This window comes from Hirundo rustica, chromosome 8 (assembly GCF_015227805.2).
Source record: "Hirundo rustica isolate bHirRus1 chromosome 8, bHirRus1.pri.v3, whole genome shotgun sequence".
Classification (NCBI taxonomy): Eukaryota; Metazoa; Chordata; class Aves; order Passeriformes; family Hirundinidae; genus Hirundo; species Hirundo rustica.
In genome coordinates, this window is record NC_053457.1 from 9,664,155 (window position 1) to 9,682,020 (window position 17,866).

The 17,866-nt window shown below is 42.0% G+C and overlaps 1 protein-coding gene across 1 annotated transcript; it reads right to left on the reverse strand.

The window, feature by feature from the left end:
• Positions 1 to 590: 590 nt before the first annotated feature.
• Positions 591 to 14,003, reverse strand: RGR (retinal G protein coupled receptor). Its single transcript, XM_040071535.2, has 7 exons — positions 13,925 to 14,003; positions 10,976 to 11,132; positions 10,149 to 10,270; positions 4,018 to 4,171; positions 3,322 to 3,439; positions 1,740 to 1,853; positions 591 to 832 (listed from the first exon to the last, which is right to left on the reverse strand). Exons 1-7 carry the CDS (start codon positions 14,001 to 14,003, stop codon positions 689 to 691), a joined length of 888 nt encoding a protein of 295 aa, XP_039927469.1. The 3' UTR covers positions 591 to 688.
• Between the last annotated feature and the right edge of the window lie 3,863 nt (positions 14,004 to 17,866).

The following is a 17,866-nucleotide window of genomic DNA, read 5'->3' on the forward strand; positions in this document are numbered from 1 at the left end:
ATGATGGACTATAAGCTTTTGATTGTCCCGCTAAACAGCAGCTGCAAAATCTGATGCAGTGTAGTGTGTGACAAAGCTGAATGTCATGCAGTAATTCATCTGAATAGGAGCCAAGCTAATATTCCTTACTGGGGAAACAGGCTCACTAAAACGTTTTTATGGAACTAGGATGTCACATTCATGACGGAAATCTGGAAACTCTTGTTTTGGGTGCACTGAAAATGAGTTGTTCAGATGAATGAGCTATTTATACAGACATGTGGTCAATACTGGATACTGGTTTAATCTTCTAGTAATCCAGACATTACCATATGGACAACCTGCCCAGATTGATCTGATGAGGCCTCACTGGATAAATGAATATCCTGCTTCAGTTAATTTGCTTAGCTTTTATCAGAAGGAAAAAAAAAAAAAAAAGCTTTCCAGCACATACTTTATTCGCAGTGACATACAAAATGAGACTGATGGCAATCGACACAGGTTTAAGGCAGCTTGTTTGACAAGCAGCTCATGATGGTTTGGGCAGTTATCTGGAGTGCTTTCTTTCCATGCTTCGTTTTTTGTAGCCAATGCACAGTCTTTCCAATGTGGAACCACCTTTGCACGTATCAGAGAATGCACTCAGTTTTCTCTTGAATTTTGCTTTCAGTGACATACCCGCAGTAATTTTCTTTAATGCCATGATGGGTTATTTAGTTTTGTTATCAACCTCTGCTTTCTCAATCTTCTGTCCTGTGAGGAACTGCCATATTCCTCCTCGGTAGTTCTCATTTCCCAGGGCATATACAAAGGCATCCACTGTTGGCACAGACTTGGCGATGAGGGCAGGAATCTGTCATGAGACACAATATTTATTACTGGGAAAACACAGTGAGAAGCCAATGGGCTGATTCAGCATATGTTGAGTTTCCCTTTACCAAAAAAAGCCTCTCTCCAATGGCATTAGCTTGCTACTCCCAGACAGAGGAGAAGTAAAAGCAATTTGGCTGGTGGGAAGTCCTACTCAGGAAATTATAGTTTCCAGGAGAAAGAATTGAATTTAGGCCGGCATTGCCTGAAACAGGGATAATTCAGCTGAGAGTGAGTACGAGCACTTGTGTGCCATGGACACCTTTGGATGGATAAGCAGGCTGATGTTGCTAACACATTTAATGTGGGATACTGAATACAGTAATGCATTTGGTGACCTGGAACTGGGCTGATTTTGGGGCATGGAATGAAAGTTGAAAGGTTTGATGTGATGTTACTGAGTCCCAAAAGCGGCTTTGGAGCCGAGGCTCATAGAAGAAAGGGTAAAAAGGAGGCAGCAGAACCTTAGGAATGACCAGTTACAGCTTCCTTGAGGAGAGAGAAGTATTAGAAATATGAATGAGACAAACAGTCTCTTTAGAACTGAAAATTCTGAGCTGGTACTTCACTCTAGGCGGGACACAAAAAGCTCCTACATGGCACAGAACAGTACACCTAACTAACTACTGGAGAAAAGTACCCCTGACATCCTAAATTTTTGCTTGATCAAAGCAGTAATGCAATGCCTGTTTGCCTGTTATATCACTGTGCTTACCTGTTTTCACTAAAAAATGGTAGATGAACAATGCTTTGAGGACAAAGGACTACTTCTTATATACATTTTTTTCAAGTAAACCCAATAGTGAGTGAATAGGCATTGTTCCACAGAGACAGAGAGAGGAGAGTGAGGAGAATTTAATTGTTTGGGTTCTGGGGTGGCACTGACGTACCATGCGGTATTTTGGTGGAATGAACATCACATTTTCCACTGCTGCATAGGAGCACAGGAGGCAATAGGGACCCCAGCAAATGACCAGTGTCTTCAGTGGCAAACCAGTATTAAACTGAAAAACAAGAGCAGTAGGTTTCTTTGTGTTTCACCATCACACCTTGCAACAAATGGATGGGAGAGGTCCTGTGGGACAATTGTGTTCGTTTGCAGGAGAGGATCAGCCAACAGAATATGGGACAGAATATGGGACAGTGCAGCAGCACCAAAGCCTGATCCTGGGCGTGGGTGGGGAGTGGCAGAGGTGGCAAAACACCTTATGGTAGATCAGCTAAATCAGTGTGTGCTAGATATAGAAACCATGGCCAGTGACTGCTGCTGAGGGGAGAGAGCAGTGTGAAAATTTAAAAGCAGATTAAAAGGAATGGTCTTTAGCTGACTTCCTAGATGGTCTTGCAGACAAACTGTGTGAAGCCACTGCCATGCTGGTGCAACAAATGGATGCAGTAGCTATGTTGTGGTAGGAGGATTTCTCTGTCCTTTATGCTAGGACCCTATCCGTGGTGTTTATGGCCAGCTGTTCCAAGTATCTTATAAATAGTAATGACTAAAGAAGTGATAACTTCATCCTTAAATGTTCTGCACTGTAGCTTGTCTGCACAGCTACAGAGTATTGTGAGAAAGAAATCACATGCTAGTGCATACAAACTCACTGGAAAAAAAGTAATAGATATGATAATGAACACTGAGATTTGTTCAAGAAATATATAGAGGGCACATGTTTTTATTCCAGTCAGCTACAAACAAGCCTGCCTGACTGTCTCTGTCAATATAACATTTCTCTTGAGATCTGACGGTCTTTATTGAGTGCAGGGGTAGGGCTGTGCCTACCAGCCATGCATAGTGCCCCAGACTGTACAGCCTGCACCTCAGCAAACAACTCATATAATCACCACATTACATTCCCATAAATCTGCCACACCAGAACAATTCCTTTGTTTCCAGCTCATAAAGATCTCTGAATTTCCTCAGCCAAGTGTTAACACAGTGTATGGGAAGGCCCTTCTCCCCCCATGGGGTGCCTGTGTGTTTCCTTGCAGAGAGCTGTAGTTCTGTTTGTCTTCATCAGCCTTAAGCCAAAGGCTTGTAGCAAAGCAGGAAATAACAATCCTTCCTGAGAGAAATTTCTCTGGATAAATATTGATATGCTATTGACAAATATTCTGTGTGGTCTGTGTTTATTTTTTGAGGAGAGTTGGACCAGTGTTGATGGAGAGAAATCTTCAGGATCACTGGTCCAGCTCCCTCTTTGATGGGGAACTGCTCACACCACTATCTTGGGGCAAATGTTGCTGTCTGGTAAAATGTTGACATTTCCAAGGATGGTGTTTCCATGGACTTTTTGAATGGCCCCATCCTGTGTTGCACTACCCTCCTACTCAAGTAGCACTGGGGAGTGAGGACAGAAGGAGCTGAGTCAAAGTCTTTGTGGAATAAATTGGTTTTTTTTCAAGGACTTTGTCTCTACTGAATGCAGCCCTATTTTGTCAGGGTGATTACAGGGGTTCAGGGAGTTTTCTTACCTTAAATTGCCCAGTTTTCCTGAACTTTTGGTGTATGGACTGATAGGCTGTCAGTATGATGAAGCCTGGGATCAGGAAATTGAATGTGGACAGAGCCAAAAGGAATGTGACATAGTTTCTGGAAAAGGTGAGGAGGGAAGAAAAAAGAGGGTGTTAATTAAACTCTAGTGCATCTCTGTAAACTTGCTGTAAGTATTTACCAAATTGAAATTTTTAAATTGCTAAAACCACGTTTGTTAATTGCTTTAAGTGCAGCATTTTCTGAAGGCCAGTTAAGCTGTGCCATGCTGTTATGTGTGGGATGGACAGTATTGTAGAAAATCACAGCAGGTGTTTGTATTCTAGACCCAAACATCTCTATTCAGACATCTGTGCTGGCCTGCGTGAAGCCAAAGGCATTCTGAAAGGGCTTCAAGCCCTAAACCCAGAAAAGATGCAGTGTATAGATGAATGAGGCAGTGGCAGAAAGCTGAGCACCAGCCTCTCGCACAGAGGAAGCTGACTTCAGCTGTTCTGCGTGCTGCCAAGTGAGTCCAGACAGCCTTGGGTGATGCCTGCCGTGTCCCAGCCGCCGGGGAGGGACATCTGCCCCAGGAACAGTGGTGGGCACAGCTGGGGCGGTTGTGTGCCACCAAGGCTGTCCTAGGGGATGGCAGCCTGCACCCTGCTCCCGTGAGAGCTGGCCCTGGCTCTCACCTGTCCCCTTTGCTGTAGTCCAGGGTGCAGCAGGTTCGGAGGGGCTCGTAGTCGTATTCTCCCCACCCCAGTAAGGGCATCACGGACCAGAAGGCAGCAAAGAGCCATGCAAACACCATCATGGAGGCAGCTGTGCTCCACTGCAGCCTGCTCCCTGTGGGAAGAGGAAAGGGGGTCTCCATGCCCTGAACAAAACCACTGGAAGCAGCTGTCAGGCCCTTGGGCCTCGGGCCCAACAAGCAGTCGTTCATGTTTGTATCCTGAAGCTGACCCGCATCAGGAGGAATCAGTCTTCCATAAAATATGAAGGAAGATTTTAGCAAACAGCAAGGTGTGCTTCCCTTTTGTGTGTTTTACTTAGACAAATGCTGTTTGCTGCTCAGCTTTGTACCCCACTGGAGATACAGCTGCTGTTACAACCATTGTATTCTTGTGTTTCAGGAATGTGTTTAAAGACACAGATGACGCAGAGAGCAGAATGAACAGGGTAATGCAATAAACCGTGTTTGAAGAAAGAGTCCCATTGCAGAGTGTGGGTCAGATCAGAAATGTGACTCTGCACACACTCCCCAGCCCCTGCCTTCTTCCTCCCTGCCTGGCCAGGAGTGCATGGCACGTGTGGATATCTAATACACTCGGTTCTAAATTACTGGTCATCAATATATGTGTGAACATACATATGCAACCTGAGAACAGAGCCTGTTCTAAAAATACTACTGGACAAGTAATTTTGCCCTTAAGATCATCACTTAGCCTGTAACAGGAAATGTGAAGCTCATAATCAGTAATTTTTTTCTAATTTTATAAAAAAGTGTTCCCTTGTACCTCTCTCATCCGGTTCCACCAAAGACCATAGGAATGTAATGAAAGGTTGGAAACTTGAGATGACGCAGGAAGTATCTCTTCATGGAGAAGGAAGGCAGGCTTCCTTGCTGCTGCAAGATACTGTTCTAACCCTAGTGCTTGCATGTGAAAAGGTCTGGATAATTTTGTTATTGAGGCCAGTGTCTGTCATCATGCCCATGCCAGCAGCACCAGCAAGGGGAACAGCGACTTCCCCCAGCATCCCTTCTAATCCAACCTCCCATCAGGGACAAGTGATGATGTCATTTTCACTGAGGCTGGGAAACAATCTTTTTGTCTGCTCTTAGACAGCAGGCAGGAAGATTCAGGCCAGTTCTGATCTTTCCCTGAAAGACTGGGGATGGGGTGCATGAGGTGAGTCCCTGCTGTGGGGCCAGATGTGGCTGAAGGACATCTGGAGGCCACACAGGCTGGAGAGCCCCATGAGGCAGCAGCTCTGGGAAGAACCACAAACTCTACAGTAGCTATTTTGTGTTGTACTGTTCTTGTATATTTTAAAAAAGGAAAATAAAGGGTGTTAGTGAAACTGCCCTTTTACGAGAGTTCTAATTTTCTTATCTTCCAGAGGTTCTTCAGGGAAAAAAATTGAAGTCTGAATTGCGTTTGGTGCAGGTGCTCAAAAATGAATCACGGGAAAAGACAGTTGTACACACTGCAATTTAAATACCAATGAGAATTAAAGAAAATAATCTGTATGGAATATTCTAGGTTTTGTATTTTGTACTTGCAAAAAAATTTGATTTTTTAGTAATTTAAAACATATTTTTGTAATGATTACTAATGAAGAACTGTTAATAATGACTAATATCTGTCTTTCATATGATTACTATATGGAAGATATTTTTTGGCTGCAAAGATTTAAATACTGCTTTGTAGTACTCACATAATATGACTATAGAATTACATAGATGAAAAGAAAATAACAGGTTTTGATTTAGGGGATTAGAAATAGAAGTGCAACTTTTCAGTGATTTGTAATTATTCTTAAACTCTCAGTCCAAAGAAGCAATGTAGCCTAAGCATCTGATTACTTTAATGTTTGTGCCTTTTCTATGAAAAACTATGGGCAAAAGATTATTTTAGTTAGTTTTCCATGGGAGTTAGGGATCACCATTTTCTTATTAGATGCAGAATAAAAGGACTATGCAATAATGGAGTCTGGCACCAGGCATGTCTCAACAGCCTGCCTTTGGAAAGCTCATTTCTGGGGCTGAGCTCATCTTTTCTCTCCTCTCACATTTAAGGGGCCCCACTTTGGATGCTTGAAGAGGAGAGAATCAGAACTAACAAAATTAAAATTTTCCTTTTGGCTTTGAGCTTTTGCAAAATGAGATTAACGGTGAAGTAGAGCTGGTGAAATCAGCTGCTGGTTGACCCTTTAAAAAATATTTACACACATATCAGAAGTATATAAAAATGTATGGACGTAAAATCAAACAATCTTGAGATTATTTTAGTTTTACTCAGAAAAAAAACACTTTCAGTACAAGAACAGTGAAAGAATCGTGCTGTGCTCATGTGGCAAAAATGTCCTTCCCTGAGCAGGCTGAGAGCATGAACAAGTTGAGAGCAGTTCAGTTGTTTTCGTGCACAGCAGGCCATTGCTTTACCTTAAATGCCTTTTCTTGGCCTGATAAAATTTAATGTAATCGCTGTGTAGGTCCTAATTCAATTTAATGCATATGTATGGGGTTCAGCATATGCTTACAGATATTATTCCTAATTAGTGCCCAGTGCTGGCAGTTTGGTCCTATTAAGTCTAATCACTCTTGTGTTCTGGTTTTCTCTCTTTGAAAAGCAGAAGGGAAGCCTCTCTTCTCCACATGGTGGAATATTAATACAGGGAATTCTAAATGATTTCTCTAATTGCTTTGGAACAGAAAGACTTCTCCCCCATCATCCAAAGATTACTAAAATTGTGATGCCAAAAGATGTACTTTTAGCAAGTGCTAGATAGAGCATGGAACCTTCATCCTTTGGATTATGAAGGCAAATTTTTAGTGATAAAATCATAAACTATATCTCAAGGTTTAGTTTGTGGAAACATAGATGATTTTTTTTTTTTAAGATTTATGATTTATTCAAACATTTAGCTGATTTTCACAGACTGAAAAATACATCTCTGGCACTGTGGGAAGATTTCAGCCTGCTGTTCAAAAGGAGCTTCTCAAATAAAAAGTCAAAAAGATTTTCTATGATGGGGGGGAAAAATAGTCCCTTTTCCTCATTCTTGCAAATGGTTAAGTTATAATAGCTGTATAATATTAAGTTATAATATATTCCAAAACAATATATGGCTTGTACCAAACTTAATGACATGTATCATGTAAAATTAGCTAAGTTTGTCAAAGACAGAAATATCTTAAAATCTCATAAGAAAAAATATAGATTAGTGACAAATAAAATAGGTCTTAGCTCCTACTTCATCTGCAGTGAAAAAAGCAGCAGTCAGTGGTGTTCACAAGTATTCATTTTTATAGGAATAAGAAAGCTGTAATGTGTAATAGCTACTTTTGTGCATATCATAATAAAAAGCTTTTAAAAATAATCTAATTAAGGATTTTTTTTTCTTTTTTCTTTTTTTTTTTTTTTTCCCTTGTGGTTCACTATCATCTTAGATTGTCTTGGTGATTACCTCCTGCTTCAGTGAAAAATGTGAGATCTGTAAAAACATCGACATTATGTCAGGGAAAACTGATACAGGTGCAAAAGTAAGTGAAGGGAATGTGGCAGGGTGGCTGCAGTCAGTCACAGGAGTTTAGGACTTACTCCTAATTTGACAGAGCTGACAGCTGTAATTTTAGCAAATGGTAGTAATCTTTGAATACTGATGTAACAACCCATGTTACCTTGGTTGTTAAGGATTAGATAAAAGTCACTGTAATTCTACTTTTAGAAATTGAATGCTGCTGTGAAATCCCTGCTGGTTTTGTTTGTCTTCTCTTTTATAATATTGAGAGAAGTACAGATACAAATCACTTCAGATTTTCTGTTTCCCCCTAATTCTTAAATGCAAGTTAAAAAACAATATTCTTTTCTTTCCTTTTAAATTTGTAACTTTATGCTATGCTTATTGAACCGACCAGGATCCTTGCTCTCTTCAGAAACTTCTAACGGTGGTGTGAATGGCCAGAGGAACTGACAATTCCTGCCTTGATCTGAACTGTCACCTTCTGTCCTGAATACTTGGCTGCTGAGAGACAGCTTCCTTAGAATCTGCCCTTTTGTTCTTCACTGTCAGGCACTAACATAGAACAACTTCTGTTTTCTTCTTTTCCACCTAATGATCAAATTTTAAAATCTTTTTTTCCCATCTTCCTAGAGATTAACATTGATACCCTTCAAACTCCCCTGCTGTTTCTGCTCTCATTGCACACTTCTAGGTTCTTTCTCTAGTTCTCTCCCTTTTGCTGTCAAAGTAGAATCTCATAGACCCCAGAGCCACACTTAAGGGATGAAAAGAGAGTTGCCCAATGTGGTTGCCTGGAAGTGAAAAAAAAAAAAAACAAACAAGAGAGGGGAGAATAAAATATCCTGACCTTCTCTGTCATGTAGGGTGATAATATTATTTTCTTTCGTATGCCAAGCAATATCAACCTGATTTCTGGTGAGTGACTTGTCTGATTATCAAAACACTTAAAGGTAGTGCTTTGTCACTTAGGGCTGTGCTGACTTCCAAATTTAAAAACCTGGTCAGCTTTTGGAATGATGGTGAACAAATTTGTGATATTAGCATCCAGGATGGTTGTAACATCCCAAGTTATCCTATCGTCATAGCAATCTCTTACATTCTCATCAGCTCTTTCTTCCCAGAAATACAGATAGTGAATAATCAAGTGCCAAGCTGATGAATCCCACAACAAAGGTTTTCTTGGGAAACTGTTAGGACATAACAAAAAAACAACCTGGGGATGATGTAATTGAGCCTGGAAGGAGTACCAGATCCTGGGGAATGAAGATAAAAAGGCTGAAAGCCTTGTATTTTAGGTAAAGGTATTTTGTACCTTCTGTACAGGCATGCAAGTCACACCGGTGTCAACAGGAGTTTAATGTATGGATTGAGAACACAGTATAGCCTGTGGGCTTGGTGCAGCACATCGATGAAATATGACTTAATCTTCCTTCAATCAGCATGAGAAGAATTGAACTAGAAGGGGCTGGTTTTACTGGAATAACTGCAGGGCATGAGCGCCTTCTGGGACTTCAGTTTTGTTTTGTTGTTCAAAATGTTTGCTGTAGGAGCCATGTTTGGCCATCAGTAAGTAACAATTTGAGCAAACTAAAGAAGCTTGTGCCCTTAGGGTCCTTCTGCCTGTGTTCTTAATGTATTGTGTGTTCTTGACTGGAGGAGTGTATGACACAAAAGCATTAAAGTCAATGTGGCAGAGAGTAAAATGTCTTTCCCAGACATGCTTATTTTCAGGCTCTCTCTCGTAAAACACAGATGCTCCTCTTCCAGCTCCAGATGCATTTCAGTGTCCAAAGGGGTGTTAGTATGAATTTAGCTCACAGCCTGCATTATTTGGGGCCTTTGTCTAGACATGAAAAAATACATTTCTTTGCCTGAGCCGAACTCCTACAAAAATCGCAGAACAAAAAAGTTTGCAGCCTTTCCTCAACAGGATCATCAGACTGCCCATATTCCCTGTGTGCTTTAGGTGTGTTTTGTCATTTGCTGTTGGAATCACATTGAGGCTGTGGCCTCAAAGGCTCTGTGGGTAAAAAAAAGCCTGTTGCACCCCCGAACGCCTGTGCCTGCAGCAGCACAAAGGGGCTGCTGAGCCTCGTCTGCCCAATCATGCCTCTGCGTGGGCTGTGTTCCAGCCACCGTCTCTGCAGAGGCAGCTCTCTTCTCACACCAAACTTATCTATAATTAGTAAAATCTGCATGAACATGATGATCTCTTTGCTACCCAGCAGGGTGTTGGATGAAAGCCCAAGATGAATAGATTTTTCTTCAATATGAGGAATTTGCTTTCATTTAGGATTTTGTTTTAAAGATTACTTATGGATTAAGAGAAAGCACGGTGAGAAGGTCACAAATTGGATGGATCTGGATCTCCTGAAGGTGGTTGGTAATTTCCCCCTGAGAGGGGAGGTCTTTTGGAGAAACTGTTTATATTTGCTCTATCTAATGTGTAAGAAAAACAAACTTATATATAAGATACACAAATAGGAAGTATGTGCTTGCTTTGATTCTCAGGAGCCAAGGGCAGCTGCCTTTTGCAGGGTGTGGGTAAGGCTGTGAGGTAAATTGCAGCCCTTACTTGTACAGTAGTGATGGTATCGGTCCCAGGCGATGGCAGCGCTGGAGCTGATGCTGGCCAGTGCTGTCAGGAAACCATGGAAGCCATGCACTTGACAGCCATCAGAGCCATAGGGCCAGTATCTGCCAACAAACAAGGAATATGCTAAGAAAATGATAGAGAAGGGTGAAGACATGTTTGGAAATTGCATCAACAGAGAGGGTACAATGATAGCCTGTGCTTGTCCTGTCTGAGAAACACTGTGAAAGATGTTTCTGTGCTTGCTTTTAGGCATTTGCCAGCATTTTGCTTGCTGTGGCGTCTCTGACGGTACAACACTGCACTCTAAATGCTGAGAAGAAAATATAACCCTGCATCTGTGTATTGAAAAATTGGGGTTTTTAAATTTGAAATTTACATTTCATCCAATTATCCAGATCTTCAGGAATTGCCTCCTTTCTGAGGAGCAAATTTGTCAATGTGTGCAAGTCAGTGCAACACAACAAACAGATAAAGACTTGCAGACAAATCTGGGGTCAGTCTAGAGGTTTAGTGAAGTGATATTTTGATATTCAAGTAGCTTCTATAACCACTGGTAAAGCTGTCTGGCTGAATGCCTTCTCTAGTCAGTCTTCTTATCTGTCAGTGATTATGCAGTAAAATCTGCTTTTCCACTTGCCCGGTAGAACCATGTAGGATTTTGTTTTGCTGTTTCAGATTGAGGGAATGAGAAGGTTGGCTATGACTTAGGAAGAGAGGCATTGGATTAATTGGGCCTCTTAGAACTTAAGCTGTTAATGTTCATGTGGTTCTTCCGAGCACGCTTTAGGAAAACCTTTGTGCCCCACCTGAGGAAGCTGGAAAAGGCAGCGATGAAGGCGTTGATGCAAATCCCGCAGTCGGCCATGGCAATGCTGAGAACCAGCAGATTGCTGGGCGTTCGGAGCTCTTTGATTTTTCGGAAAGAAATAATTGTCAAGCCATTCAGACAGAAACCAAGCAGAGCTGAAAGACAGAATTGTTTGGTGTGATTCAACTGGAAATGGAAAATATCTGCAATGATACTGCTGTTTTCTTTGATGAGAGGACAATAATTACAGTGGAATCTTATGCACAGGGAATATATCTGTAGTGGTCAGTATGCACGCAAGTGACAGAAGCTTTCGGAAGAGAAGTCATGGCTCAGGACAGTGCTTCAGACTTCATCAGTCATATTGAGCAGAAGCAGTTTGATCTTATTTGTAATTCTGCCTTTTGTTATAATAAGAGCAACTGGATTGTCAGGCTCCATGCAGGGACACATGGTTCAGGGTTCAGAGCAAGTGAGATGCAGAGGAGGCAGCTTCAGGAGAGCTGAGAGCCAGCACATGCTGCTGGTGTACACATGTCCCGGCCTGACTTTGACAGAGAAATGCCTTGTATTTAATATCCATTATAACGTTCTTTTTTGATTGAGCACAGAAATACCTCAGCCATGTTTCAGTCAGCCTGTCTCCCTTTGGGCTTCTGTCTCAGGGTAGCCTACACAGTGCGTGAATCACACTAGCTCAATCTTATTACTGCCCCTCATCAGTAGACCATACATGGAAAGCAATAATCTAATCATGAGAAGCAGTCACTGATAGATTTAAAAAAATAAATTTATATTGGTTCTCAGAGAGGGATCCAAACAACCCAAGCTATTTGCCCAGCACAGAGCTGTGCCACTCCAAAGCCCATCCTTCACTGGTTTAAACTCAAGCTTTGTCTTTTGATGCCCTTTTCAAGGCAACCTAAATTATTTTAGTTCTGATGAGGCTCTGACTCAATATCCAGTCTCTAAGTTTCAGTTAGATGAGAGGCACAATGTCTTTGTGTTCTTCTTGGAAAAAGAAATGATGTAGCACAGAAAAAATCCTTATCCCCTAATTCTGTAAAGTGGTGTAGTTACTTATGCTTATTGCCTTAATTCTGCAGTTACATAAGATAGATGATTTTTTTTCTAGTCAAAAATCCTGCTTCTACCTTAATTGCATTAATGGCTGATGGCATAACCATAGTAACAGCTGATGTGTGTCTATCATTACACAACATATAACAAAATATTTCCAGGAGAAATACTTGGAGCCATTTGAGATCTGCTGTTTTTATTTCCTCCCTGCCAGATTACCTCCCACCCACAGGGTAAAACTGCTGTCAACTCTCCCAAATGCAGAGAAGCCTTTAGGAGAGATGTGTTCTGAGCATATTTAGAGTAGAGCTGAGGAGTTATTACTATATCAGATTTTTTCCTATCTTTTAGCTGTTTTTGGAAGCCTCAGGGTTTACCAGATTCTGATTTCTTGAAGGTCAGCATGAGTGTACAAATAGAGAACTTATTATATTTAAAAAAAACCGCTTTGAATTTTCATTTTTAGATCAGCAAATGTGTCTACTTAATGAAATGAATGCAACTCTCCACCACAACCTTTTTTGCAAACTGCAGTAAGAAGCTTGTAAAAAGGAGAGTGTGTTTCATGCGTTTCAGAAAGCAAATTAATCCTGATTATTTAGCTTGGTCTTCTAAACCAAATGACAATAATAAAGTTTTACTGCCAATCTATTGGGCACATTCTGCCTAAAACTCTATGGAAAATACTCATGTTTAGTAAACCAGAAATGTTTTAGGTTACACCTAGTTTTAACTGACGGTTACCACGGGTTCTTTGCTGGAACTTGCACATCTGCAGGTCCCCAGCGCAGGTCAGGGCTGGCAGGGCCGTGGTGCCACAAGCAGGTCCCCAGCAGGACCCGGCTCTCGGGCTCTGCCAGCCCCCAGCACTGCCCCTGTCCTCCTGCTGCTTCCCACCCTTCAGGATGGCAGTGCAGATCCTGCCGGGCTATGCACATGGCTCAGGGGCTGTCAGCCGGGCTTAGCCCCGGACTCTGTTTAGGCAGCAGCCTGCCCCTGGGCAAGAAGTAGAAGCTTTTTCCTCTCTCTTCCACGGAAGAGTGTCTGACAGCATTTCCAGCTTTCCTTTGCAGCCAGATAAGAGCTCGGCTGCAAGGTGAAGGTGAGCAGCCGTGCTCCATGTTCATGGGGTGAGCTAATGAGCATTTATCCCACTCTGATGGTGCTTCTCCTCCTCTGCCTTTGGGCCCCACAACTCCCACATCTCCCTCTGAGCAGCACTATGCAGGAATGGGATCCCAGGGCCTGGGACTGACACCAACATAATCCTAGCTATTGAGCCTTTGCTGGCTGCCAGGTAGGTATAAATGCAGTTTTGTGGCAGTCTCTCAATAAGCGGCACATGCCTTAAGAAAAGATCACACTGGCTAAATTAAATTGATATGGTTTGTTACTTTTACCCAGCAGCCATTAATTGCAGTGCTACCAATGCAGTCTGGATGTATGATAACAGTTTACAGGTTTTTTGGAGCTATCATGTTTGATTGTAAGACAGCCATCACAACTCACAAAACAAGCAGTCTAATTTTATTGAGAGACTATCAGTCACTTCCAGCTTCTTTCCCCAGAGGAAGATAAAATTGCCTTTAAAAGTCAACAACAAAATAATACATCCCAAATTTCTGAGAAGAGAGCTGAGTAGCAAGTACTTCACTGCTACAGCTATGCACAGAGCACAGATATTCACAGCAAAGAGTTTCCAGCTCACCCTGATTTACTCACCAGAAGTACTGGTGATGTAGCTGCTGTAACCAGGGTCACCATACCACAAATGCTGCTGTTCACTTCAATTTTCCTTCTCCTCTCTTACCAGAAATAATAGGAGGAAAAAAATCTCATTGCTGCTTAAGTCCCACACCAAACTTACCTTCTACCAGCAGGGCAGTGCCGATGGCAAACACTTCTATTTCGGTGAAGCCTTCAGGGACAGGGTGTGCAGTGACCATTCTTATGGTAAATATGCCAAAAGATTTAACCTCTGCCCTCTGTTATAGCCCTGGGGCTGCCTTTTCTCTGGATCTCTCTACTTCCAGTAGCCCAAGGCTTCTTAAAGGAGCAGCTCACGTGCAAACACATGCTGTTATTATATAAAAGCTTTGGGGTTTTACTCCCACCACTACAATCCCTGCAGGAATGTTATTAATGATGGGACTAGCATCAACCCGCACTCCCCCTTCCCCTGCAAATCGTATTTCAGACACCAGCAAAATGGAAGCATTCATTGCAATTACAACAAGTTCTTTGTGGACACAAGATTAAGAAACCTGTCCAGTTAATTTTGCAACACTGGAAAAGAATTAAATGTTGTGGAACAAAGGAAACATGTAATTGGGGAGCGACCTGAAAAACAAAGGCGCACTCACTGAGTTGATAATTAGAGGAAAAGTATGAACCAATAATTTCTGCAGCCTGTAGAACTTCCCCTCACCCATTTTTTTTAGAGACTGGCCAGTGTATTTTTCTGGCAATGACTGTTCTCTATATTAACATATTTCCTCTTTGTAACTGAGGCTTAAATTAATGTGCACACTGGCACAGCTTGATTAAAGACAAACACAAATTACTGATTTGGGGCCCTAAACAAACATGCGAGTGAGTTGCTCAGTGGTGAGCACTCACAGGCATCACCTCTCTGTCCTTTTGGAGATGTTTGGGGCCTGGAGTCTGGCTGTACAGTGGCTCTGGAGTATGTGCAGCATGCAGATTGTCCAACCATTGCCTTAACAAGGTGCCACTAGCATGATAGTTGCTTCTTAGATGCATAACTTTTCTTCATCCTGATAATCCTACTGCAAAATGGGAGCAAAAAGGGATATGAGCACAGGGGATATGAGCTTCCCCTAGCTCAGCCCCACACTGTGCTGACCTGGCTCCCAGCTGATTGAGGTGTCAGGCAGAGGGAATTCACCCCAGATGCCACCAGAGCTTGTTCAGTTCTCCTGACTACATGGTGAAGTTGACATTTCAGGGGTGCATTTACAGCCAGGGGTGTTGGTTGAAGATAGTAGTGGATTTTTTGCAGTTTTCCTGAAAACTGTGCTTAAAGGGTGTGATGCCAGGAGAACTGATTAGATCATAAGGCTGCTGGGAAACCATCTTGCTCTGCTTTTTTGATCTCTGGTATTCAATTTACAGCTCTTTTTGATGTAGGTAATTGCCTTGATGGATATGCTCTTGGATTTTGAAGTAGAATTCAGGAGGGCATGATATTTTTTTAGGCTATACAGATGTTTGGTTTAAGCAGAGTAAAATTACATTGCACCACATAAATCCATTGTTATGTTTGCCTTTCACTCACCTATATGTCTTAATGACAAAGAAGGTGACAGTCCTGCCTCCTAGCATGGCAAATGAGTGATCTAAACCATCTTAATAGTGATCCATTGTATGTTCTTGCAAAAAAATTAGTGCTAGATCTTGTAAATGTGCTGTAAATCTTCCTAGCATGATAGTTCTGAAAATGGATGGCTTATTGTAATGCTTGTCAACATAAAGCTGCACAGTGCTTCTGGACTGGGGATAAAGGGCACAGATATTTGAACTGCCCTCCTGAGAGCTCTCAGGTACTTTTGGTTGCCTGCCACTGTACTTCACCTTCCCTCCCAAGCAAATCTCCCAGATGTGTTACACTGCTGGTAGCTTTTGTGGAGTGTATTAAAGTCTGTGGGGCAAACTTTGCTCCGTCCAGTACTATTTCTTTCCCGAAAGTAGGCTACTACCCTGGTTCCCTTGGATTTAAAAGACCTTTATTAGAATGATTATATTAACTGGTTGACTGCTTTTCTTTAAGTATCTTAACACTTTCTGTGTCTAAGTCTCATTTATCAGTGCAGAGTCTACACAGTCATAGGCAAACTCTCCAGTGGCAGTTCAGCATCTGACTCAAGTGAAATTCATGTCAACAGGAACTTTATGCATCAGTCTCTTAATGCCTTTGCTGATGCTGTATTAAGCTGACTTTCTAAGGGTATGTTGAGATAGTACGGAATGATATATGGTCCAATACGGCTGCTAACTTCAGCTACAGGTTCAGGTTGTAAATGGTTTTCTTCAAGCAAAGAGGAGGTGCAAATAAGGAATAGATATTGATAGAATCCTCTAATGATAGTTCTTTTTCCAGGTGGTAAAAATGCATCGTGTATTCCTGTGAAGTCAAGGAAAACATGCAAATGATAACAGGTTTGCCAAAGACACTCATTAACTCCTTAGTGATGAAGTTTTTAATGATCCCTTTCTGTTTTATGCACTCTTTCAATAGCTACTTGCTCTTTCCAAATTGAGGGGAACAGTCTTTTCCTCAGCCTGATGTTATCCTAGAACTTCATATTTTGAATTCTACTGCTCTCCTTTTTGCATCAATAACAGATCCATTTTCCTTTTACCCAGTCCTAGGGTGACTTTATGATGCTTGTATCCCCAGTCATCTGTCCTGTTTGTGCTGTATATTGAGTCCTGTGCCTTTAAGGCTGGTTCTAAGAGCAAGGAGAAGCGCGGAGTTTGTTTTGAGAAAACTGCCTGACTCCTCCACATTCTTCTCCGGACGGGGTGTTCGGCGGAGGCTTGGAGAGACTGCAGGACAGAGATCTTTTTGCTTTTAGTTAGTTTCGGCTAGCTAGGGCAGAGAAGTTCTCTGGACTGTTATTTTTACTTTTTTCTTGGGACTGTTAAACCTGCTCTGGACTGAAAACCCAGGGGAGCACTGGGGGCTGCACCTGTGGCCTGGACCTCAGCATTTTCCAGCAGCGCCGGAGGGACTGGGACTGATGAGAGACTGAGAGAGAGAGCCGAGCTACACCCACGGCAAGGACTTTCTCAATTTGCCATCTCACTCCAGAACGAGAGGTTTTATTTCATATTATTCATTCCTTATACTTTTATGCACTTTGTTTGTTAAGTAAAATAGTTTTTCCAGTTTTCTCCGAGGAAGTTCTTTACCAGACCAGTTGGGGGGGAGGGGGCGTTTGGGTTTGCTCCCCAGAGGGACCCCATTCGGGGGTTTTCTCCCAAATTTGCCCTAAACCAGGACAACCCTCTCATTAAAGAATATTTCACTGGTTGCTAATCTGTTTGCAAGGAATGCACAGAAAAAAAAATAATTTGCTCTTGCCAGATGTCCCTATGGATTTCATAGAACTGTATAGATTTGGTGGGAGCACGTTAATCTTTGTAAAATATGCATTGGTACAAGCACAACAAAAAAAGGTGCAGTGCAAAGATAACAGAGTGCTCATGCACTCTGAATTTTCTTCAAGCAATCAATGCAGATTACTTACACAGTATTTTATATTCACAGCAAGAACTTTGCTAAATTGATGTATTATTGTTCCTCCGCCTTCCTAATCCTTTCTTCTGATTCAGGTTTAGCCAAATTTGACCTTTTTTGTTGAAATATACCTTTAAATGAAAAATGGCAGTATTTCAGCAGAGGCAGGCTGGGAATGCAGTCACCCAGAACTGCAGTTTGGTATCACTGAAATGAGTGGGAATCTTGGTCCTCATGGGAAAGCTTCTTGCCAAGGAAAGGAAACAGAAAGCGCATTGTCTGGAGACCTTCTAGTTGGAGTCGTGTAAATTTGTTTCAGTTTGGTAGGAATGATAGGGAGTATGACCCAGATTGTAAATAGGCACCTGGTGTTGGCCACAGGAGGGATAACGCAGTCATCACACCAATGTGTGGACAGGCATCAGCCCTTTGGAAATGCCTGCAGCCACATAATAACTCTTCTCTTCAACAGTCTGGCAGCGTAACACTCTGCTCAATCTGATTTTCTCTACAGTTGTCTCAGAGCTGTTGGAGGAAGATGTAGTG

Excerpts from the sequence above, each read along its gene's own strand:
- RGR (XM_040071535.2), bottom strand. The coding sequence starts at position 14,003 with ATGGTCACTGCACACCCTGTCCCTGAAGGCTTCACCGAAATAGAAGTG. Across the intron at positions 10,271-10,975 it reads GCCTTTTCCAGCTTCCTCAG|ATACTGGCCCTATGGCTCTG; the intron begins GTGGGGCACAAA and ends GTTTGTTGGCAG. Across the intron at positions 3,440-4,017 it reads GACTACAGCAAAGGGGACAG|AAACTATGTCACATTCCTTT; the intron begins GTGAGAGCCAGG and ends CACCTTTTCCAG.